The 23,491-nt window shown below is 57.0% G+C and overlaps 1 protein-coding gene across 4 annotated transcripts in view; it reads right to left on the bottom strand.

The window, feature by feature from the left end:
- PALD1 (phosphatase domain containing paladin 1) overlaps positions 1-23,491 on the bottom strand; it is an 88,509-nt gene that overhangs the window by 19,496 nt on the left and 45,522 nt on the right. For all 4 annotated transcript variants that reach the window (XM_046027907.1, XM_046027906.1, XM_046027908.1 and 1 more), the window contains exons 2-17: positions 14,568-14,781; positions 11,677-11,779; positions 10,271-10,450; positions 9,016-9,180; positions 7,994-8,154; positions 7,690-7,765; positions 6,821-6,972; positions 6,370-6,469; positions 6,073-6,177; positions 3,884-3,979; positions 3,330-3,458; positions 2,718-2,834; positions 2,468-2,623; positions 1,971-2,153; positions 692-832; positions 378-449 (exon numbers count right to left, since the gene is read on the bottom strand). In XM_046027907.1, the coding sequence (XP_045883863.1) occupies positions 378-449; positions 692-832; positions 1,971-2,153; positions 2,468-2,623; positions 2,718-2,834; positions 3,330-3,458; positions 3,884-3,979; positions 6,073-6,177; positions 6,370-6,469; positions 6,821-6,972; positions 7,690-7,765; positions 7,994-8,154; positions 9,016-9,180; positions 10,271-10,450; positions 11,677-11,779; positions 14,568-14,752 (2,121 nt within the window). In that variant the 5' untranslated portion in view covers positions 14,753-14,781. The remainder of the gene's footprint in view (positions 1-377; positions 450-691; positions 833-1,970; positions 2,154-2,467; positions 2,624-2,717; positions 2,835-3,329; positions 3,459-3,883; positions 3,980-6,072; positions 6,178-6,369; positions 6,470-6,820; positions 6,973-7,689; positions 7,766-7,993; positions 8,155-9,015; positions 9,181-10,270; positions 10,451-11,676; positions 11,780-14,567; positions 14,782-23,491) is intronic.

Below are 23,491 nucleotides of genomic sequence, written 5' to 3'. Positions count from 1 at the left end.
GCCCTGGACTGAAACAGGGGTGAGGTGGGACAGGCCACGGCCCGGCATCAAGGTTACCAGCCACAGCTGGGGCCCCGGCACCTGTGAGGCAGTCGTCAGCGCCATCCAGACAAAATGTGGCCAAGGCCTCCCCTAAGGCACAGAGCAGCCCAGGGGCAGGGCCAAGTGGCGGGGGGGGGGGGGGTGTCGGTCTAGCTCCCTCTTCTTCAAGAGCCCAAGCTGACCTGTGCTCATCTGTGAAATGGGAGCAGGGGAGCACAGAGATGATGACATGGGAGAAGCTGATGTAATTAAGAGGAGCTCTGAAGATCCCCCAGAACTGTCAGCCCTCTCCCCTTACCCAGGGGGCCCCAGGGGGCCCTGTGGGGTGTGCTCACCTCAAACTCGCCCTTGGTGAACTTGGCATCAGGCACACTCACGAGCTCCTCCTCGCCCACCTCGGGAAAGCCCTGAGGGAGGACAGCTACTGGGACAGGGAGCACGTCCGTCCAGGTGGCCCCCTCCCCAATGTGAGGAACCCCTTGCCAGGGATCTGCCAGCCCCAAAGCCCTCTGCCCGGGACTGATAGGACAGGCTCTGGGACCATGCCATGCACCATCCCTGTCCCCCACATGCTCCTGCCACAGCCAGGGTCCCAGGGGCCGAGTAGCACCCTGCCCTGTGCAGGCAGGACAGGACAAGCCACACGTACCTGGATGTGCCAGAAGGCGAGCACAGCCACCACCATGGCAGTCGTGGTCCGGCCCTGGCCACTGAGGCAGTTGAACACGAAGCCAGTGCCCGGGTCCTTCGCAAGGGCAGCCCGTACAACTTCGAGCAGCCGGTCGAAATCCTGCATGGGGAGACCAGGGTCCGAGTCAGGCAGCCGGAGCTATAGGAAGCAGACTCCAGACAAACGTGGCCTGCCCCTCCAAGTGGCAATCCCACTTGGACTGTCCCACCACGTGGGACAATCGTGGGACAGCCAGGTACAAGAGGGCATGCTTATAAAGAGCCACCCCTACCCCTTGCCCTGGGGCATGTCATCCCCTCTTCCCCCAGGCACCCATCCATCCACCCCCCCACACACACACGCACAGACACCCTCCACCAGGCAGGACACAAAAGATGTGTATGCCATGCACATGTGCTCCATCCCCCAGGGCTGCGCAGGGACCCCCAGCCCCGCTGCTTGCCTGAGAGGGACCCCACTCAGGTCCCAGCCTGAGGGCAGGGGTCCAACCTGAGCCCATCCTTGCAGCATGGGTCCACCAGGGGGCGACAAACAACAGGCAACCAGACCCACAGAGGCAGGACCTACCAGCCCCCCAGGCCGCCCCTTCCAGGCTGCGGTTAGATGTCCCCACAGGCACCCAGCCCGGAACCACACCCCGCACAGACACACCACCCAAGCAACGGATATATCACAGCGATCCGCACACAGTAAGGACTGGGCACACTCACCACAGACGTACCCACGGACCTTAAAACACACACTACACAAAGAAACAATCCTACAGAGATCACACACATAGCACACAAACAACCTCGGTCACACACAAGCACCCCACAACCCCACTACACACACACCACACCACACCACACCGTTCCCCAGAGACGCCTGCCACATATCCCCCGGGAAAGACAAGATGTCCGTCGGATTCCAGACCAAGCCACCCGCCACATACATGTACACACTCCACAGGACACCCACACACACTCCAAACACGCTTCCCCCACAGACGCACATTCACTACAGACACCGTGGATGTGCTTCCCCTCACACACCTGAGACACTGAATAAACACAGAGATGCGTACACGCCCCCAGACACGAAGCTTGGAAAGGAGTGAGTAAGCCACTGGAGGCTCGTGGAACAAGCTCCCAGGCCCTCGGGGGATCTGTGCCCACAGCCACGGCCCAGGCCAGAGCAGGGGTGAGAGAGGGCCTGCTCTGGCTCCCCAGGGGCCCAGGCCGCACAGCCCCCTCACCTGCTCGCAGGGGGCGCAAAAGTCCGGCAGGGGGATGCGGTGGTAAGTGAGGCCGGGGTAGGCCCCGCGGTGCTGGGTGAAGACCTCCTGTGAGGTGCGGCATGTCTGGAACCTGTGGGTCGCTGGACCCCCGGGGCCTGGGAGAGGCACACTCAGGTGGGCCTTCAGCTGGGACTCCAGGTTCTAGAGGAAGGTGGGACAGAGGGCTCAGGCCACGAAGGCAACCCCAGAAGGCCAGAGCCAGCCATGGCCAGGACAGGTCCTGGCTTTCGGGTGGACCCCTGCCCCTTCCTGAGCCTCAGGGGTCAGAGCCAGACCCAGAACCAGGGAGATGACCAAAGTGGGAGTCCTGAATCAGCCACTCCCTGAGTCTGCTCCTCCTGGGGCCTCAGTTTCTCCATTTACAAGAGGAGCCTGGGACCTTCTGAAGATTCTCCAGGGCCAATTTCCCAGAAGGCCTCCAAGGTTGGGGTGTGCAAAGGGCAGGACGGCCTCACCTCAAGCTGGTCGGAGGCCATGGGGGGCCCAGGCCACCGCAGGCTGTGGGTGTGCCCGTCACACTCCAGCACGGCCTCCTCCCTCAGGTTGACCCACACGACATGCCGGAGCTTCCTCTTGGCATCGGTTAGGTAGGTCAGGATGCTCCCCAGGGCCTGGGAGGAGACCATCAGTGGGCCATCAGAGAAAGGGCTCAACCATCACCCCCTCTGACCCCATGAGTGGACCTGGGGCCCCTGGGGTGGTCACCTTGGCACTGGGCTGCGCCGTGCCATAGATGGGCATGCGGGGTACCCGGCGGAAGTTGGCCACGTCCATCTCTCTGACGGTGCTGAGCGCGTCTGGGGAGATGAGGTCGTCCGCCTCCTGTGGGGAGAGCAGCAAGCCTGGGACCCCCAGCAGCTGACTGAGCTTCAGAGCCTGGCCCAAGGCAGGGCAGGGGAAGGCAGACACCAGCACTTTACAGTCCACGAAGCACGTCTGCACACTGGGTGCTTCATCACCGCCCCAGCAAGGAGAAAGGCGATAGTGCCCGCCCTCCAGAGGAGGACCGTGAGGCTCTACGATGAGAGGCTGGTGGCAAAGACATCCAAACCAGGCCTCCTGCCTCCTCGCCTACAGCACGTGGGTTCGAGAATGACGAGAGGGAACAACAGCAGTGGCCAAAGCTGCAAACGCTTCTTAGGGCCTGAGATCAACCCTACATCACTCACAGGAAATCTGCCACCCCAAAGGTCATCGCCCCGTTGTCTCCCGGGAAGGAGGACGATGTTAATCCAAGCCGTCAGGAATCAAGGGCCCACCAGCCCCGGGGACAGCCCACACCCATTCCCACTGCCCCAGCCAGCCAGCCACACTCACCAGAGAGCCCTTAGTGATGAGGTCCCCAGAGGCCACAGGCCCTGCTGAGCTCAGGGTCACAGGCAGGCGGTACAGCTCGGGGTGGGCACATAGCCAGCGACTGAAACTGAGGGCAAAGGCCAGCGGGTACTGCAGCCCGAGGCAGAAAGAGATGGGAGTTCAGGGGCACGAGGCCATCCCAAACTCTCCCAGCTGACCCTGTTGGGGGAGGGGGCGGAACCCCAAGAGACATCCATCGTGGTCCAGGGCAGGGAGGAGGGGGTGAGGCAAGAGGACCAGAAGGTCCAAAGCAAGAGCCTTCCAGGCCTCAATGCCTCGGCTAAGGGTACAGAGACTGGGGCCCGGGGCAGAGAGAGGTGGGCCCTTTGCCTGGACTCTATCGGGGTCTCTCCAGGCCTCCCACACCTACCTTCCTCTGGGACCAATAAATACGCCCCCATTCTCTTCCCCAGCTCCACAGGGGTCCTCAACAACCCCATGCCAGTCGCTGTGGGGGACAGGGCTGGAGGGATCCCAGGAGGAGGGGTTGTGGTTCCACTGAACCCCCTGCCCACCTGCTCATGGAGATAGTAGTTAAACAGGATCAGGTAGAAGTATCGCTCCAGGCTCTGCAGCGCCCTCTGCCGGAAACCGTGCTGGCTGCAACTTTCCTGAGAGAAGGTGACCCAGAAGGGGGGCCAGGTGGTAAAAACAGGGCTCCCGGGGCCACCCTGTCCCCATCCCTCGAAGGCAGAAGTTAAGCCTCAGAAATCCCCAAGACACAATCTATCCCTCCCTTTATAACACAGTTCTGCCCGGCTAGAAATTCTTCCAAGCATCTAACACTCTCCCATTTGCTGCAATTAGTCTGTGGCCCAGAGGGAAGCTCTTGGTGACTACTCCAGCTGTCAACACAGGGACCACCTCGCCCACCAGATCTGTGTCCAGAGACAGGCTGGGACCCTCCCTCTCCCCCACACCACCTTTGCACCAAGCCATGCACATGCAGGGCCGTGCCCAATCATGTTGAGGAAACAAGGATAGAAACACCCTTCTCTAAGCCAGAGGCCCTCCCTTAAGAACTGTGACCCACTCCACGAGAAAACAAAAAAACCCTCATAAAAGTGCTCCAAGGGAGCCATGATTTTTTCCCTTACTTTACAGAGGTTCTGAGAAATGAGCTGACTTGTTCAATCATGCCACTGATGGCAAGGAGAGTTGGATCCCCAAACAAAGGTCATAACCACAGCCCAGCCTGGGGTAACGAGCTGTCAGAGAGAATCCCAGAGTCCCTCTCTCCACCTTCGGATCTCAGGGTTCACCGGCTGGGTCAGTACCACCTTCTGGAGGGCAAGTGAGATTCAGAGAGGCCCGCAAGAAAAGTCATGCCCTTTGATTACACTGAACCCCATCTTTGGGAATCTAGGTCAGAGGTCGGCAAACGTCTACTTCGATGAAAGGCAGTAAATAGTCTAGGGTCTCTCTGCTTTACCTGCCCATCTTGGCAGCATGAGAGAGCCACGGACAGTGTGGAACTGAATGGGCAAGTCCATGTTCCAATAAAACTTATTCACAAAAACGAGGTAGCGGGTTGGATTTGGCCCATAGGTCACCATTTGCTAACCTCTAATCTAGACTAAGGGGAAAAAAAAATCCTAAATACACAACAGCTTCATTTTCGTGAAGTTATCTTGTTGCAAAAGAATTTACACTGGTGAGGAACTGGAAAGGACTCGACAGTCCAGCCAGAGGAGCGTGGTTAGTAAACCATGACAGTGACATCCCAGGGACACGTGCTCTGCAACAGGCTCCCTTCTAAGGGCGTCATGGCTCTTATCTCAGCTGATCCTGGCAACAACTCTATGGGGTGGTTATCATTCATGGCTCCCTTTTTATAAGCAAGGAAACTGAGGCACAGGCCCATGTCCACAACCTGTAGATGGCAGAGCCAGGACCCCACGTGGTCAGGCCAGAGGCCACGCTCTAAACCTAGCAGGCCAAGGATGGCTGGAGTCACATAGCTGGCAAGAACCGCAATAACGAAAGGAGGGATGGCATGGGGGGCTGAGGAGAAGGGCTATACAAGCAGGCATAAATGCGTCCGGGGGGCACCCGAACCAAGACTGTCACAAACAAAGCACATGGGAGGATAGTGGCCTGAAATGCTCCCAGCAGCCGTGCTGGCATGATGCGTGACTTTCTGCCTGCTCCAATTTCTCGATTTTCCGTACTCTACTATTGCTTTCGAAAGATATTTTTTTAAAGTGTCAAAGAAGAAAAAGTCTCCATAGGCCTTAGATTCCTTCCACGTGCTGTGCGCAAACACTGTCAAGACAACGGCCTCTCCCCAGAGGGAGGGACAGAGCTGCTGAGATAGCCCAGAGCCGATCGCTCTTCCAGAAGCAGCAGGCTGGACCAAACCCTAGCCTACCCTAGGAAACAGCAAGGGGTTGACTGGCGGGGGGAACCAGGAGCAGTCTGGGAAGTCTCTGGCTCCAGAGGCCCCCAGCACCCCCGCCAGCAGCCCCTTCCTCCGTCCTGTTTATTCTGCAGCGAGGGGACCCGGCCAGGGAAAGTAAACTTCCCCTCTTCCTTGTCCGTCCTTCCTGCCGGCCCAGCAACTCCATCTGCCCTTTCCCTGAACGCCTTTCTTCTCTGGGAGAAGAAGTCACCAGGAAAAGTCAGTCGCAAAGAAGCCAGTTCACACGTTTCACAAAATGAGGTCACGGGTCTCGGGCAAAAGCAGACCCTCTCCAGGCCTCACCTGGGCTGGGCTCTCGGGCTGAGTGCCTTCCAGCTTCCTCTGGTGTCCCAAGACCACCTCCTTCAGGTCATGCAGCTCGGCACAGGCGGCGATGGCCCTGTCCACCTGGGGCCCGCGACCGGGGCAGGGAAGGGGTGGTAGGTGGGCGGCAGGGCCGGAGAAAGACAGCGGAGATGGAAGGGAAGAGAAAGGGAAAGAATGGTTTGCCAAGAAGGCGGCAGTGCAGGGGAGGAAGAGACCTCACCGGCGGAGAAGGGCCCACCCCTCCACGGCCCCTGCCCCCAGCCCCCAGCTCACCTCGTCCACCATCTTCCTCCCCTGAGGCACCACATGGAGAAAGCTCTGGATCAGCTGGAGCTGCCCCAGGGGCAGCGGCTTGGCCTGCTGGGGGACAGCCCTGACGAGGTAGGGGTCAGTAGCAGAGGCAGTACCCCCAAAGTCTTCCACCCCCACTCCCGCTCTTGATGCTTCCATTCACATGGCCGCAGAGGGGTCCTGGACTACAGGTTCCAAGTCTTCCTTGCCATTCAGGCTGGGGGAAGCAAGGGGTATTTTCCCCAGTGGGGAAACTGAGGCCTGGAAAGGTCAAGCGACTTTTTCCACATTACTCAGCAAGTCTGTGGCACCCAGGAAATGATCCCCACGTTCCCCACCTCCGGCTTTGGCCCTGGGCTCCTGACGTGGCCCCAGCACTCTGGCAGCCCTGCGCCCTCCTCTCCTCACACCTGCAGCGCCCTGGGATACTCACTCTGGCCTCGAGGCAGCCCCACTGTGGTGAAACAGGACGAGGGACCCCAGGGTCATTCCCAGGTTGGTCCTGCCCACGCCTGTCTGGCAGCTGAAGAGGAGAGCAGGGGGAGGCCCGTGGGCATCACGGAGCGGCAGCAGGCTGGGGGTTTCCTGGGAAAGACCATGACCGTCAGCAAAGCATGACCTGAAAACCCTCTGCCGAGACCAAGTCCGGGGAGAGGGGGTTATGACATCGGCCCATCTGTGCCCCGCAGTCTTTGGCAAGGGGTGCCTAGACAGGGGGTTCAGCCACTTCTGGCAAACGTCTAAGCCTAATCTGTTCCACCCACCCCGAGGAGCACGGCCCTGCCTCCTGCCCCGGCCCTGGGGGAGCTCAGCCAGCTGGGCCTGGGAGTGAGACTGCTCAGAGGGGACAGGCCTGTATTTGACATCCCCATGAGATGCAAATTAAATAAGGTGGCCTCCCGCAGGGGCTGGGAAAGAAAACACCAGTACTCAGGAAACACCAGCTCAAGAGGCTACAGATGAGAATCTCCGAGCCCCAATAACTTGATGTCCAGAGAGGTCAGGTGATTTGTCCGAGATCACACAGCCAAGTTAGCGACTGAGTCTGCCCAGCATCCAGGCCTTCAGACTGTCAGTGCTGGGCTCTGTCATTAGAGAATGCACAAATATACACAGCCACACACACACACACTTTCCACCTCCTACACAACACAGAAGGAAGCCTTCCTCTGAGGAAGGCCAGAGGCCACCCTCGCCCTGAGCACCACAATGGAGACAGGGCCTAGACCCAGACCCGCTCTCCAGGCTCCTGTCCCTACTCTGTGCTCCCACCACCCCCTGCCCCCTCCTGCCCTGACTTACCCGGAGAACATTCACAAAGGCATCAAACTGGGCTTCCAGGGGTGCCCCTTGCTCTGGCAGGGGCAGGCGGTGGTACCTGCCAGGTGACGGGGAGAGACCCGTCAGGTAGGCCACACAGCCTGGGCATCCCCCAACCCCTGCATTCCTATGGGAGAGATGGCTGTGGGGAGCTCAGCCCAGCCTGCAGACAGTGAAAGCGAGGCCACAGCTGGGGAGCAGGGCCAGAAAGCACCACTGCCCAGCACGTAGGCATCCGTGCGGCCTGAACCCTCTGCTGACATCGGGGAGGCCTGGCACTCGGTACCTGTAGGCAGGCTGCAGGAAGAGGGGCCGCTTGTACACCTCCTCGGTCACGTGCACATCGTCCTCACCCCGGATGGTCACAGCGTGGGGCTCCCCCAGCAGGTCCTCGATGTTGTGGTAGACGTGGTATGTGTTCTCGCTTAGCTGGGCAAAGTCATGGATCTGTGTGGCAGAGTGGGGGGCCAGAGGGCCATGACGGACCTGCAGGCCCCTCCTGGCCTTCCTGGCCGAGCTCTAGAGTGAGGAGACCACACAGAGGCCACAGACAGGCTGCTCTTCCTCCAGGGGCAACCAGGTGCTCTGCGCCCTGGGAGGCCTGATGGGACGGTGGTAGCCAGTGGCCCAAGGGTGGCAACCTCTGCCCAAGATGACACGGCCCATGCTGGGGCCAGGGTGGAAGTGCCCTGCCATGTCCTGTAGGCAGCAGGAATCAGCTACACCATCAGAATCAAGGACAGGGGAAGCTCAGTCAGCTGGGTGCCAGAGGAGATAAGGCCCCCAGCGGGAGATGGGAGACCACGGGTTCCTGCCCGTGGGAGCCTCCGGGGGCACTGTAGCCGCCGACTCCAGGCACACACCTCTGCAGTGGCCAACAGCGTCAGAACCCTTGACAGGCCTCCAGGTTGTGCAGGAGAACAGGGGCACCTCAGAGACAGCCAGAGGCCCACCAAGAGAAGTGGCTCACCTGGGCCTCACAGCTCCTGGAGGGCTGACCCTCTGTGTTGGGGCTCCTAGTCTAACGCTCCTTCCACGCCACCAGGCCCCTGCTAAATACAGGCGCTGAGCCTGGAGGAGGTGCGCAGGGTGGGAAAGGGGCAGAAGCAAAGGGAGCCGGGAATAGAAAATGTCCCTCCTCCGGCTGCCGGTAAGCAGGTCCTGCAGCCGGCGACTCGCCCGAGCAAGGCAGAAGAGTGGGTGAACATGGGCCGGTGAGAGCAAAGTGGGGCTGGGAGGCAGGGTCCCAACACAGATGCCCGCGGCCTGCCAGGGAGAGGGCCCTCCACCCACGCCAGGGACCCTCACCTCTTTCCGGATGGCCAGTTCTAAGCTCTCTGCCTGGATCCCAGGTCCCAGGCCCTGGAGGTTCTCACGAAGATTCTGCTTATCTCGAGGTGTGTAGGGCACGAAGTCGTCATCAGCACGCAGAAACAGCACGGGCTCCTCCCGCACACAGAAGACCACGCACTCCTGCCAAGGGCCAAAGGAGGAAGAGAGTGTCACCGCTACCCAGGACGGGGGCCTGGCCTTCGGCCTCACCTCTGTGCCTTTGCACAGACTGGCCCCTCCTCTTTGAGCGCCTGTCAGCCCCACCCTGTGCCTGCTCAGTCCCAGTGTCGCCTGCTCCTGACTGTCCCTCTTCTCAGGGCCCAGAGCCCTTTGCCTGAAGCTCCTGGTGTGAAATCCTGCTTCATCCTCACATGATCAGTGAATACTAAAGTCTCCCTTTGTGGACTACAGGTTCCTTACAGGGAGAACTGTATCCTGATCATTTTCACTTCCCCACTCTTTGGAGCATGAAATGGCAGATAAATCAAGCGCTTGATGAACACTGGGGGGAGAAATGAATGCCTACCACCACTGTTCAATCATTCATTCACTGAGCACCTTGCACAGAGGAGAGAGAGGTGGGCAGACCCTTCCGTGGGGAACAGGACAGGATCCACCCAGAGCTAAGAGCCCACCCCACTCTGGTTCACTCGGGGACTCTCCAGCTAAACCCCGGGTCACACCAGACACGGGCTGCCCACACAGAGCCTGAAATCACAGGGCACCCTCAGGCGCGCAAAACCCCGCCTCAGCATCAGGCAGGAAAGAGGAGTCATTTAGAATCCAGATGGCTGGTCTGGGTCTCGGGACACCACTCCTAAGCTGTGGCACTCATCCTCTCTGGGCGTCGGTTTCCTCCTCTGTCAAATGGAGTAACTGCCCTGCCTTCATAGAAGGACCTGTGTCCACTGTGATCACCAAGCTATGCCTCTCTTGTTATGACATGGACCCTCTTATCACCCCATCACCCTTCTCATTCTCCAAGGTTCTCAAAGTGCAGTGTATAAGGGCATTCCGACCTCAGGGCCCCCAGGTCCACACATGACAAGGCAATAAATATCGACCCAGAATTTCCCAACCATGCTGACCACAGTGATCACCATGCCATTCAAGGCCTGGCAGAGCCTGGTCTGGGTCCCTAGCCACCCTCCCCATCATGGGTCCAGGCCCTTCCCAGGAGCCCCTTTGCCAGATGTTGGGGGCTAGACTATCTAGAAGCAGCCCCATTTACCTTGTGTCCATCCTTCTGGAGTTTCTGGAGGACCCGCCTGAATCCAGAGAGGCTGGGCTGTCCCATGCCAAACACGGCAAGCCCACCCCGCACTTGCCGGAAGTTGGGGGCTCCACAGCTCCGCGCAGTACCCAGGACATCCATCTTCTCAGCAATATCCCGCACCAGGAAGTAGCGTCCCTGGCAGGGGAAGAGCCACAGGGGGGTTACTCAGATGGCTCGGGGATGTCTTCTATTGCTGGAGCTCTGTCCCAGGCCCCAGAGGATGGGGAGCAGAGAGAAGGGGCAGGGGACAGGGTCTTCAAGTTGTCTGCAGGCTTTTGGAAAAAAACAAACAAAATATGCGGCCATCTGTGATCCCAAGGAGGGTGTGTCTTTTAGCATGGGAAAGGGAAAAACAGCTCCTCCTGATGGGGAATCATAGAAAAGCTTCATGGAGAAGGCGGCATTGGAGCCAAGCCTTAAGGAAAGAGAGCAGGGAGAGGCACTCCAGGGGCAGGATTGGGCTTTAGGGTGGGGCCCGAAGCTCTCCAGGAAAAAGCCAAATGTCTCCCTTGGCCTGAGGAAGGACTTGGAGCAGGGGCTCAAGCAGGGAGTCACAGCCGGGGCCCCAGGAGTCAGCTAGAGGAAAAGTGCTCCAGCCCCTTCCTGAGGTCCTGAAGCTCTGAGGATGGACAGGGCTCTCTCCTCCACAGCTGGGGATGAATGGACGCAATGAGGACAAAGAAAGGTAAGAGCAAGAGGTACCGGGTGAGTTCATTCCTGGGCACAACAGAGCTTGGACATCATCTGGCTGTGCCCTTCCAAAAGGACCCACACATTGCCTGACAGATTAGAAATGGAACCAGCTCTTCCAGACACCGGGAAATCCCAGCTACTCTTTCAACAAATGCAGTTTAATCAGCATGATTACCCATTTACTATTTACTGAGCACCTACACGGTGCCTGAGCACTGTTCCAGGACCGGGGGCTACAGCAGGGAACAAGAAAAATGAAAGTCACCTGGGCATGTGGACCTGGCTTTCTAGAGGATATGGGAGGGGGGAGAGACAGCTAAGCCAGAGAAGTTCTGGAATGTGGAGAATGGAATGAAGATTCCCTAGCTCGGGATCCCCCCTGACTCTGTTCTCCCTCCTGCTCTGAAGGTGGGGTATGCGCAGGCTGGGGCCAGGCAGGGACCTGCCAGAAGAGATGAGCAGGGGTCTCCACAGGGCAGGGGGTGCGGCCCCAGGAGACCAGGGGGTGAGAGGAAGGGGGTGAGAGGAAGTGGGGAAGAGGATGGGGTGAGGACATGAAGCAGAGAAGGGGTCAGTGGGGAAAGTAGGAGGAGGGACCCCGTGAGGAAGGAGGACCAGAGGGTGCTGAGAGAGGCTCAAGGGGGAGGGAGAGGCCAGGCTGCCCTCACCTGCACCAGGTAGTGCTCAGGGGTGGCATCTGAGAGCCGGCCCAGCGTGTAATGGGCCTTGAGCAGTTCATCATGGATCTGGAATTCCTCCTTGCAGTTGTACCTGTCAGGGCAGAATGGAGCCCGAGTCAGGAAACCTTCGCGATGGAGGTAGCCTCCACCCTCACCAGACTACACAACAGGGCCAGCCCACCCACACCCACGCAGCTACCCATCTGTACCAGAGACAGCCTGCTGTCCCCAGTATCCACCCTCCCCTTCTTCCTCAGCAACAGAACCTTGGAATTCTGACTGGGCCATTATTCGGCCAAGAACTACATTTCCCAGCCTCCCTTGGAACTATAGGATGATCATGTGATTGAGTTTCGACCAATGGGATATGGGGAGAAGTGGTAATGCAAACAACTCCTGGCCATTCCCTTAAAGGGAAGGTGGGTGTCTTCTACTTTCTCTTCAGAGGTGATGGGGAGAAGTAGGTGCAGAGGATGGTGGGGAAACAAGAGAGGAAGGGCCTGGCTGATCACAGAGCGGCTGTTTCCAGCCTGGCGTGCCTCCTGGACTCTCGTGCAGAGAGAAGCTTTGGTCTTATTGAAGGCCTCCCACTCAAGGGTTGCTTGAGTCCCCGGGGACCCTTCCATCAGATTGTCTCTGAGAACAACCCCATGGCACAGTGAGGGGGCTCAGGACCAGGCTTTGGGGTTGCATGACCTGGGCATGAACCCAGCTCCATCACTCAGCAACGTTGTGGCTTTGGAATTACTCACTCTCTCTGTGGCTCCCTTTCCAGCAATTCTCACGTTCTAGGGCTGCTGTGAGATTCAAGTCACTGCTGAATGGAAGTGCTCAGCAGAGCCTTGGGCACAATAAGTGCTTATTAATATAATCATTTTTACCAGTCACAGAGCTACCTCTACACGGGACCATTTCAAGCAAAACCCACAGGTTTAAAACCAAATTTCTGCAGATACTAAACTGGGATGGATCTGTCTGCTCAAGACACAAGAAGCTTCTGTGCTGGTTGTAACAGTGAATAAGACATTGCTCCTCTTTACTAAAGAACTGCGTCCAGGAAAGGCAGGGCAGGGGACCGAGTGGGGCAGGGGAGCACTAAGCAAGGAGTCGAGAGACTTGGGGTCCTGCTCCCAGCTGGGCCTCCATCTCACCACGTGGTGGACAAATCCCTACCCCCAGAAGCTTGGTTTATGTATTTAGATCCAGTTTTCACATCTGATCTAAAACATATTAGATCAGGAGTCAGCAAACCCTTTATATCAAGAACTGGACAGTAAATAATTTCGACTTGCGAGCCACAGTTTCTGTTGCAACTACAACTCTGCTATGCAAGTGTTAAGCGTCCACAGACAGTATGTAAATGAATAGGAGCAGCGGTGTTCCAATAAAACTTTATTTACAAAAACAGACACTAGGTAGCATTTGGCTCACAGGATACAGTTTGCCAGGCCCTGTGTTGGGTGATCTTCAAGGTCCCTTCTCCCCAAACACACTACAACCCCAGGGGTGCTGGGCTCATGCTGGATCCAGGAGGCACACACAGTTCCACTCTGGCAGGCCCAAGACGATTCTGAGCCGCACCACTTCGTTAAGTATTTTGCTCGTCATCCCCATGTGATCCGATAAGAAAAACAAGACCCAGAGAGGGAAAAGGATTTGCCTGAGGTCACAGAGCAAGGCCCAGGACATGTGTCTCCAACACCGCCCTCAAGGGCCAAACCTCCATGTGTCATCTCCGGTAGAGAGACTACATATCAAGTTTCTTGTCTGTAACATCTCTTCTCTTCCCCTTATCGCAAGCACAGTAGTGGACTGGGATCCTAATTTTCCTGTCAGGCCCCAAAGCCAGCAGACCAATTTACTATTCCCACCCCTTAGGTCTCCTTACACAGAAAGTCCCACCTGCTAGGTCTGTGCCAAACTTCTATGTGTGGAACATAGTTCATTCTTAGCTCACTACGTCCTACATCTCGTGTGCTGGAGGGGCCCAGAGGCAGACTCAACAGAAGCCGAGGCTTCCCAATTCACCAGGAGACAGAGCCCATGCCTCTCTTGTCCTCCTGGCCTCTGGCTCCCAGCACCCACTCCTTCACTGACACCACAGGGAAGACAGGGTCGCAGAGCCCCCTTCTGGATCCTCTTCCTCTGGTCGGACGTGGTGTATCCACATGTCTCAAAATATGGTACCAGAAGCCACTCTCGGCCTCCTCCAGGAAAACCCCTCAAGGACCTAATTTTTTTTTTTTAAGATTTTATTTATTTATTTGACAGACAGAGATCACAAGTAGGCAGAGAGGCAGGCAGGGCCGGTGGGGGAGGGGGAAGCACGCTCCCCGCCGAGCAAAGAGCCTGATGTGGGACTCCATCCCAAGACCCTGAGATCATGACCTGAGCCAAAGGCAGAGGCTTAACCCACTGAGCCACCCAGGCGCCCCCTCAAGGACCTAATTAAGAGAAGTGACCAAGAGCTTCCAGCTTTTTGAGCTCATGACCTGGTATTAACTCCAGTTTCGAACCATAATTACTAGGTGTGAAAAATAAAAATCTAAATTTTATTCATCTCAGTCTATAAACTCCCTTTGAAAATATTTGGCCAAAAATGATTTTCAAAAAGGTGTCCCCCCCGCCAGCCACTCCTCCTTTTCCATGCTCCCTGGCCTTGTAGCCATGAGCTAAAAGACCCACAACAGAGACCCATTCAGCCACTTGATTGCTGTGTTACTCCAAACAAACTGCTTAACCTCTCTGGGCCTCAGTATCTTCATCTGTGAAAGCAGTTTGTAGACTAAGTGCTCTATGCCACCACTCCTCTGGGCAACTGCCCCAACCATGTCTTCCAGGGACACAGTCACACACACCCCCATCCCGCTGCCACTCACGTGATCACGACGGGGGCCACTTTGTTGGGGATGATGGACTTGGCCTTACTGTTGTGCACACCCGTGGTCTGGAAGGAGTGGACACTGAGCGAGTGCTGACCGTCCATTGTGCCGCCGCCCTGGAGACCCTCAAATGGGGTGCCTGCCGAAACCGTCTGCGGGGCTGTGCTGGCCGTGGTGCCCATAGTCCGCTGGCAGCCTCAGGAGCCCAGACCTGCAGGACAAGAAGGCATGTGGTGGCAGAAGGGGTGAGAAAATTCATGGCAGGCCAGGACCTAGCCCACCTCCACCCCCATTGCCCAGATGCCAAGCCTGAGGCCCAGAAAGGGCCAGCTCAGCCTGTAGCTGGAAACAGAAGGTAGGTGTGCTGTCTCCCACCTGTTCACTGAGTGCCTACCATGCGCCTATCCCTTGGCTGCTGGTCTGGGAGGGTAACGGACATAAGGGGACATAGAGACACAGCCTCTGACCCCTTACAGTTATACTCCTCTGGCAAAAAGATGACTGTCAGGAAGGGGTTAATTAGCCCTCCACACCAGGTCACGACCTAGGGCTCTAAGTGACTGGGTCAGGCCACAAGGAGGCCAGGCTCCCAGAGTGGGGAGAAGTGGGAAGGCCTGGGGCAGGTGCAGAGGGAAGTCAGGCTTGGCTCTGAAGAATGCAGATGGGTGGGGGGCGCTCAGTCCGTTAAGAGCCCACCTCGATTTCAGCTCGGGTAATGATCTCAGGGTCATGAGATCGAACCCAGCATCGGGCTATGTGCTCAACGGGGAGTTTGCTTGAGATTCTCTCTCCTCTCCCTCTGCCTCCGCCCCTGCCCCTGCTTGTGCTCTCACTCGCTCGCTCGCTCATGTGCACTCTCTAAAATAAATAAAACTTTAAAAAAGAAAGGGAGAGAACGTGGATGCAAACAGGATGCAGGAGGACAGTTTAGTCATGAATAACACAAAATGAGGCTGGGGACATCCAAGGGTTCAGTGAAAGTGCCAGGCTCCTGAACTTGACGCCATCGTCTGTATCACCATCACAGCCAAAGCTTCCGCCCCGCGCGCACGAGGCAGGCTGTGCACCCTGCTGGATGCAGTGATTCCCTGGGGGAGGGGGTGTTCTCTCCCAGAGAAATACTTAAGGATGTCCGCAAAAAACAGGCTTCCAGGATGTGTTGCTCCTGGAAGTGTCACTTACAATGGCCAAATCCCGGGAACCCCCTCCAGCCAACAAAAGCAGCTCTGCTGAATAAAGTAGGGGCATCTCGAAGGTGAAAGGTTCAACAGCCATTGAAAATATCACAGGGATGGATTTGGAAAGGCATCGAGGACGCAGGGACAGAAGGAGCGGGCTGTAAGGCGAGGATAGGCTGCTACCCCGTTTCACTTCATGAAAATGTATCATCAGAAAACCCCGGCAGATACACGTCAAGATGCTAATGTAAGTTATCACCAAGTGGGATGAGAGCTCATTTGTATCATCTCCTTTTGCTTTTTCTCCTCTGAACACTGGGTAATAAAGTTAAAGCATACTGAGAACAAATCAGAGAACGTCTGGGGAAACGGCCAGAGATGGGCGAGGAGTTGCTGGAGAGCACGGAAGTGGTCCCTAGACGCCAGACTCCCTCAGCCGCAGTCAGCCCCTCAGCCCGGATGAGCTGCTCCACACGGTGCAGACAATCTGCTGGAGCCAGCCACATTTTCCCCCCGCCCCGGCCTCTGGAAACCAGCAGCGGCACCTCGGGGAGGGGGGTGGCGGAGGCAGGGGCTCAGCAGGTCAGTGGGAAGGCTGAGCATCCCCAGGCCCTGTGTACTCAGGCTCCTCCTCCCCAAAGCCGCCTAGACAGTGACTAGGCTCATCCACCCCTCCTCAAACCTTCCCAGACCACCACCTGTCCTGTCCCTCTCCGGTCTGGAAAGGGCTCCCTCTCTCTCTCCGCCCTGCCCTGTCATCCTTGAAAACTCCCAGCAGCCGTGCGACATGGCTGTCAACACGCACACCTTGGGTTCGTAAGAGCCCCACCACACCCCATCCGATTTCCCCCTCCCACTTTCCCTCTCTCTCCGTCTCTGCCAAAGGTGGACGGAATGAGCCTCTCTGTTCCTAAACAGAAGCACAGGTTGCTCAGAGAGCAAGAGGGGCTCCACAGTGGGCCCCAGCCCGCCGAAAGTTCTTTCCATTTCGCCTGCTTTGGCAACGCCGCTCCCTGAAGTTCTCCAGACTTTCTCAGCAGTCTGGGCTGAGGAGGCATGGCAGGGAAGAATTTCCCCCAGGAACAGGAGCACGGGTAGCTGTCACAGACAAGGGCATGAGGGACAGGACATGGGAAGGGCCTACAGGAGGCAGCAGGTGGTCAGCAAGGCAGGGAGCGTGTTAGTGAGGTCCCTAGTGCTCAAACTTCTGCCTGGGGGGAGAATGGAAGGAGGGACAGGGTGTGGGCGGACTGAAAGACCCGCTCCATGGAGCCTGGATGGTTTATAAAACAATTATGCTAGTCCGGAACTTCATCCAATCACGAGTGAAGGCTGCTGTCCCCACTGTGTGACAGAGCCAGGGATGTGATTGCCATGGAACTCACGGGCAGTTTTACCCCACCGCACCCTGCAGGTGTCTGAAAACTAAGCTCGTGATCATCCCTCCTTTAAAGCCACAGGGACCCGGGGCCCCACCCACAGGCACTGGGGTGCCTTGATTTGCCAACTCTGGGCAAATGTGTGCCTGGTGGTCCTAAGTCCCCAGGTTCTCACAAGTGACCTTATGAGCAGGTGATTCCCGAGGACCCCAGAATGAAACCTATCCTCACCGTGCCTGGCGAGCCCCGAAAGACGCTGCCGTGCCATCTGCAAACAGGTTCTCAACACCTGAGACCAAAAGGACAATCACACTCACTTGGGTGTCTGCCACGCAGACGTGTGCCCATCAAAGGCATGCTCTAGCTTAACATCCCCACCAAGCTGAGTGACAACAGCCTGGTCACAGATGTGTCTTCACAAAATAAAAGTTAACCTTAGCTTACTTCATCGGTGATCTTGTTCACAAAATAATAACGGACGACATGTATTACTACATCGCCAATTTGTTTTCTAGTGTTTCCATAGCTCTCTGACTACAACTTACTTCCTCTGTAAGCCCGTACAGTCTGTGCACTTGAAAACATTCTGGAAAGGGGGTCCATAAGTTTCTGCCAGCTTGCTAGAGGAGCTCTTGGCAAGAAAGAAAGAAAGAAAACCCTAATTTGAAGGAGGAATATTCTCTGCCAGGGGCGCCTGGGTGGCTCAGGCGGTTAAGTGTCTGCCTTCGACTCAGGTCATGGTCTCGGGGTCCTGGGACTGAGTCCTGCGTCGGGCTCCCTGCTCCGCAGCGAGCCTGCTTCTCCCTCTCCCTCTGCCCCTCCTCCTGCTCGTGCTCTCTCTCTCGCTCTCAAATAAATCTTTTTTTTTTTAAGATTTTTTATTTATTTGACAGAGAGAGATCACAAGTAGGCAGGGCAGCAGGCAGAGGGAGAGGTGAAAGCAGGCTCCCGCTGAGCCTGATGCGGGACTCGATCCCAGGACCCTGAGATCATGACCTGGGCTGAAGGCAGAGGCTTAACCCACTGAGCCACCCAGATGCCCCAAATAAAATAAATGTTTAAAAAAAAAAAGAACATTCTCCATCAAACATAGGTCTGCTCTCACCTTCTCCTTTGCATCTGCTTGTTAACACTTCAGAGCACTGACAGAGCAATAGGCATCCAACAAACCCGAAGGTCCTGGCCTTACCGTGTCCATTTTCAGAAGAGGACGGCGGACAGCAGCGGTCAGCCACTCCTCCCAGTTTGCCTTCCTGCCTTCACAGCTGACCCTGAGAGCCGGAGCATGCCCCATACCCTCCCTCCCTCCCTCTGGGACCCCCACTCATCCACTCCATTCTCTGCCAGAGCATCCCAGACACAGCCTCCCAGAGAGGGAGAGAGAGGCACGATTCCCCACGGCGGGCTCGAGGACTCCAGGCCCCATTTCACCCACAGAAGCCCTCAGCGGCTAAGAAGCCATAGAATCATCTGGACCGCAGCTCTCACGGCGTCTGAGGAATTCCCCCACGAGGACACGCATCCGCCTGCCTCCACACACAGTCATTCCTGAGAGAAAAGAAACCGCCCTCTGGAATCCGTGGCAGAGAGGTGACCTTGTTTCCCCAGGAACAGCTCAACATTAGGAGCTGGAACATGAGCTCCAGCTCATCAACTGACTGCCTGATGCTACAGCACAAATGCCCAGGCTGCAGAGTGATGAGCTTCTCGTCAATGGCAGCTTTCAAGCCGAGGGGGTGCTGGAGCAGGGAGGCCAGGCAAGAGGTTCAAGAGCAGACATTTCAGGCCTCAGCCCAAAACAGCAACATGAGTTTAAGTCTGTTTCTTTTCATATAGTTCTTGGCAGAACTGAATCGTCCCCACTCTGGTCTCAGTTTTCCCATCTGTACCCCAAAGCTCACAAGTCCTCACCTTCTTTGTCCCTGTCCCGATGCAGCAGCCATGACCTCCAGGCTTGGCAAACCCTGCAGGCTTTTCCAAAGCAGAGTTTGGCTCTCAGGACTGAAGCGGAAAGCTTCACATCAGCTACTGATCCCAGCCCCATTCCTTTGTCCTCCCTCCCTGCCTACTGGGATGGACCCAGACCCTCTTACAAAATCCCTAGTCCCACCTCAAGGAAAGATGTGACTCCCAGAACCACACAACCAGGTATCACCAAAGGCTCCCAAGAGCAGCTTCAGAGCAGGCTACACCCCTGGAGGTCAGCGAGTCCAACCCTCTCTCTCCACAGATAAGAAAACAGAGGCCCAGAGAGGGAACTCGGGGTGCTCCAAGTCACAAGGACAGAATTGAAAGCCAGAGTTCCTGCCTCCCATGCCCAGGCTCCCTGGCTAGACCATGGCCCCCTCCAGCCTGAGCAAAGGGGAAGATTGTGTCAGGAGCACACAGGGAGATGGTGTTGAGCAGATAATGCATGAGTGTGTAATTAGCCAAATCAGGGTGTGTGGTCACCATGCGTTTGGGGGGCAGGGGGAGTCTACAGTCCCCTTCCCTTCCCGGAAGCCCCAACCTCATGCACTTCTCCCCGCCCACCCCTTCCCCCATCCCCTCCTGGCCACTGCTGGGTCTGAACCTCCCTCATGGGGCCAGGGGCCTCACCCAGACAAGACCTATGAAAGGAACGGTTGGGAGGAATCGGTGGGCTCAGCGGTCGCCTGGCTCCCATCCCAAGCCAGTGACAGGGCAGAGCGGGTATAATGTACAGGTCTAACTTCCCCTTCCATTCGATCTGGCAGCCCACTTAGAGATCCTGGCCATCACCACGAACCCAGAGAGCCCTGCTCTGCATGACCTTGGGCAAGTCCTCTGCCCACTCTGGGACTCTCCCCACAGAAGAAGAGGTTTGCCTCCTCCCTCTCCCTCCCCCTCTGCCACCACCGGGTCCAGACCACCAGCTCCTGTCCTTCCCTCCTGTCCCCCCACAATCCATCCTCCGTGTGGCAGCCAGAAGATCCTGTAAAACCCTGAATCAGGTCACACGGGGACATCCAGCCCCGTCCCCTGCTGAGGAGGCCCCGCCCCTCTGACCTCACTCACCGCTGATCCTGCCCACAGGCCCCTCCTTCTTCCAGCACCCCTAGCCCACTCCTCCTCACGAGGGCTGCACACTTAGCATCCTCTGCCTGGAACGTTCTTCAGCTTGTTCACATGGCCTCCTGTTCCTGTGCTCGTGGCTCAAATGTCCCTCCTCAGGGAGGCCTCTCTGAGCCTCTGGGGACGCTGTCTGCCCACAGCACCCCACACAAGTCTCTGTCCATCCACAAGCCCTTTTATTTCCCAGTTGCCTCACTGATAGGGTTATGGGAACCCCTCAGCCTCCTCCTGTCCATCTCCAAGCCGGGACAGTGCCTAACTGGTCCACATCGTGGCCCCAGCACCAGGACAGCGCCCGGCAGATGCTCAGGAAATATTTATGAGACAAGCATATGACCAGCCTCAGGCACCTGAAGCTTCTAGGCTTCAGAGGAGCCGGCAGCTGGCACCAAGGAGCAGGTCTCAGTCCTTCTCCAGAGTGTGAGGAGGAAGCCGCTCCACACCATCCTGCTCTCACCTGGACTGCCCTCCTCCCCCAACCCTCCCACATTCCACCCACCCCTTGAGGTTAAAGCCCAATGCCTCCAGGAAGCCCTCCCTGATGACACCCCACCTCTCAACCCCCCGCAGCCCATTGTGATCACTGCAAGATGGAACACTCCATTCCCTTCCACAGCACGCTCTTCCGGGCGGGGGCCCTCCTGCGTCCTTCCTGGCTCCGTCGGCTGCCTGGCTCAGGGGAGGGGCTGCACACACAACGGAACAAATCGGCTGCATCTCGTTATCTCCCCACCCTGCCTGGCTCTGCTGATGGGAACAAGGGCGGCACCCCACAACAAGGAGGCACAAAAGATAGGAAGGATGTTTACTTACTCCTGAGTGGGGGCACTAAGTGACCTTATCTACTTTCCTTTGGCTTATCCATCCCTTCTCAATTTCCCAGGACAAAGAGGATTACTTTGGGAACTTGGCTTTAAAGTATAGTTATTTGTAGTGGTTTCAGGCTGGGACAAAGGTCACGGCTCCTCACCTGGGTGCCCCCAGCACCCCCCAGCTGTGCTCCCCCAGCTCTGTGTCTTTGTCCCCCCACCACCTCCAGTGGCCGCTGCCCCTTGCCATCCACGTTCCCATGATAATCATGGCACTCATGCAGCCTGGTGGGATTTTTCATGTCTTTGTGAGTTTTTTTGGCTTTGCTAATGTCAACCACCTCAAAACCAAGTGAGACAGAGAGTTTGTGACTCCCCCACCTTACAGAAGAGGCCGCAGGGAAGCAGGCCAACGACAGGAATTTCCCCAGGCTCCCAGCTCAGGGAAGGCAGAGTCACGTGGCTTCAGCCGCGTGGCACATGGCCTCACGTCTCTGAGCATCACCCAGACCTAACCCTCCACCACCTCCAGCCCTCAGCCTCCTTCTTTTGAAAACAAGCAGATCAGCATTATAAAGCAAAGCTACCAGGGGTCTGGGATGGCAGGAGACCTCCCTCATCTGCTACACTGTATGTTTCTGAAATGTTTCCACTTTTTTCTAAACTGGGGGGGAAAAATCTCCAAGTTAAAACCAGAGGTGGAGGGGCGCCTGGGTGGCTCAGTGGGTTAAGCCTCTGCCTTCGGCTCGGGTCATGATCTCAGGGTCCTGGGATCGAGCCCCGCATCAGGCTCTCTGCTCAGCGGGAGCCTGCTTCCTCCTCTCTCTCTCTCTGCCTGCCTCTGCCTACTTGTGATCTCTGCCTGTCAAATAAATTAAAAAAAAAAAAAAAACCAGAGGTGAAAGAATGTTTGGAAATATTCCCCAGTGTGCAGCAGGTGGACGGCCACCGCGGGATGGGCCTGGAGTTCCGGGCTAGCCTTCGAGGATCGCAGTTCTGGCAGGGAGGAGTCATCCCTGTCACCCCTTGAGATGACTGTATGGGCTGGGCTTGGAGCCGGGAGTGGGCAGAAGGGGCAGAGTGACTGGGCAGCTGAGGAGCTATGGCCAGCGGGGGACCCGCGGGGGACCCACAAGGGACAGCAGGTCCCACTGCCGATGGAGCGCCCAAGCTGGGAGACACTGCAGGGGTGGGCGAGCCTGCCTCCTGGCTCCCCTAACAGCCGGCGGACAGAGAACGGTCTCCTGTCAGCTCTGCGCAATCTGGGACCCTCGGGAAGGAAAAGGGTCCTTTCTGGCAACCCTAGCCTCCCGCCTCCTAACCTGGGGAGCCCTCCCACCTCCCCTGTAGGTCAGCTCTGCCTGACATAAAGCTCTATCTCTACAGGAACCTGGATTAGAGAAGGGGGAAAGATTATAAGGAACATTCTGCAGACAAATGGGAAATTTTGAATATGGATGGCGTGTTGGAATAAATAAGTTAATTCCTTGGGTGTGATGATATTGTGGATATGGTGCTCCTGGGAGACTCAGGCTGAAGGGTCCAGAGATGAAGCATCTTGGCATCTGTCACTTTTAGGTGGTTGAGAGACAGAGACAGAGAGCACAAGCAAATGGAGCAAACGTCAGCCACTGGCGAGGACAGACACTAACTCGCTAACAGTACTCTCCTCCTTTCTGTAGGCTTAAAAGTTCTCCAAATACAAAACTGGGGACAAAAACATTTTTTAAATGAAATTTTTTAAAAAGTCAAACTGTCTCACAAGAAGCGAGTCTTCCACGCATCCCCCCAAGTCCTCCGCCTTGAAGACTCAGGAAGCATCTGGTCTGGAGGGTAGAGGTCGTGGTCTGCAGGCAGAAAGCGGTCCTGTATGCCACTGGCTTGATCCCTGTGGGTTTGCGATTTTCCACTCTAATTAGTTGCCAGTACTTGGAAATCAAGGGGTTTTGAACAGAAGTGTAGATCTCTGGTTTCTCTTCAAGTGGGGTGCAGGTACAGGGCCCTGGAGCCCTCCCTGACCTCCCCAGCCTGCTCCCTGGGGCAGCCCTACGTTCGTGGCATCCCATCCACCTCTGTCACAGCTCCTGCAGCCCCTCCGTGAGTCCCCAAGTCTGTGAGTCCCCTGGCCTCCTGGCCACCATCCAGTGAGGGAGCTTGTCCTCTCCCTCAGGCCCCAGCGGCCCAGACACAGGCCACACTTCCCGGGTAGACTCTGACCCCCTCAGGAGAGGCTGGCCCACATCCTTTGTTCTGCCGCTGCCACTGGGCTGCCTCTGACCCCCCACAGAGCTTCTCTGCTCCCTCTTGCTGGCCCTGGGACATAGGGCTTTCTGGTCCCAAGACTGACCTCCCTGGGGGGGAATGTCCCTGGGGGAGACTCCACAGCCCCGGAAGACCTGATCCCACTTCTCAGCCTGGGGGCATCCTCTCAGGTTTGACCAAAATGCCCACAATGGCTCCAC

Source organism: Meles meles, chromosome 13 (assembly GCF_922984935.1).
Source record: "Meles meles chromosome 13, mMelMel3.1 paternal haplotype, whole genome shotgun sequence".
Taxonomy (NCBI): Eukaryota; Metazoa; Chordata; class Mammalia; order Carnivora; family Mustelidae; genus Meles; species Meles meles.
Note: the sequence above shows the minus strand (reverse complement) of the source record. Positions and strands in the feature narration are given on the sequence as shown.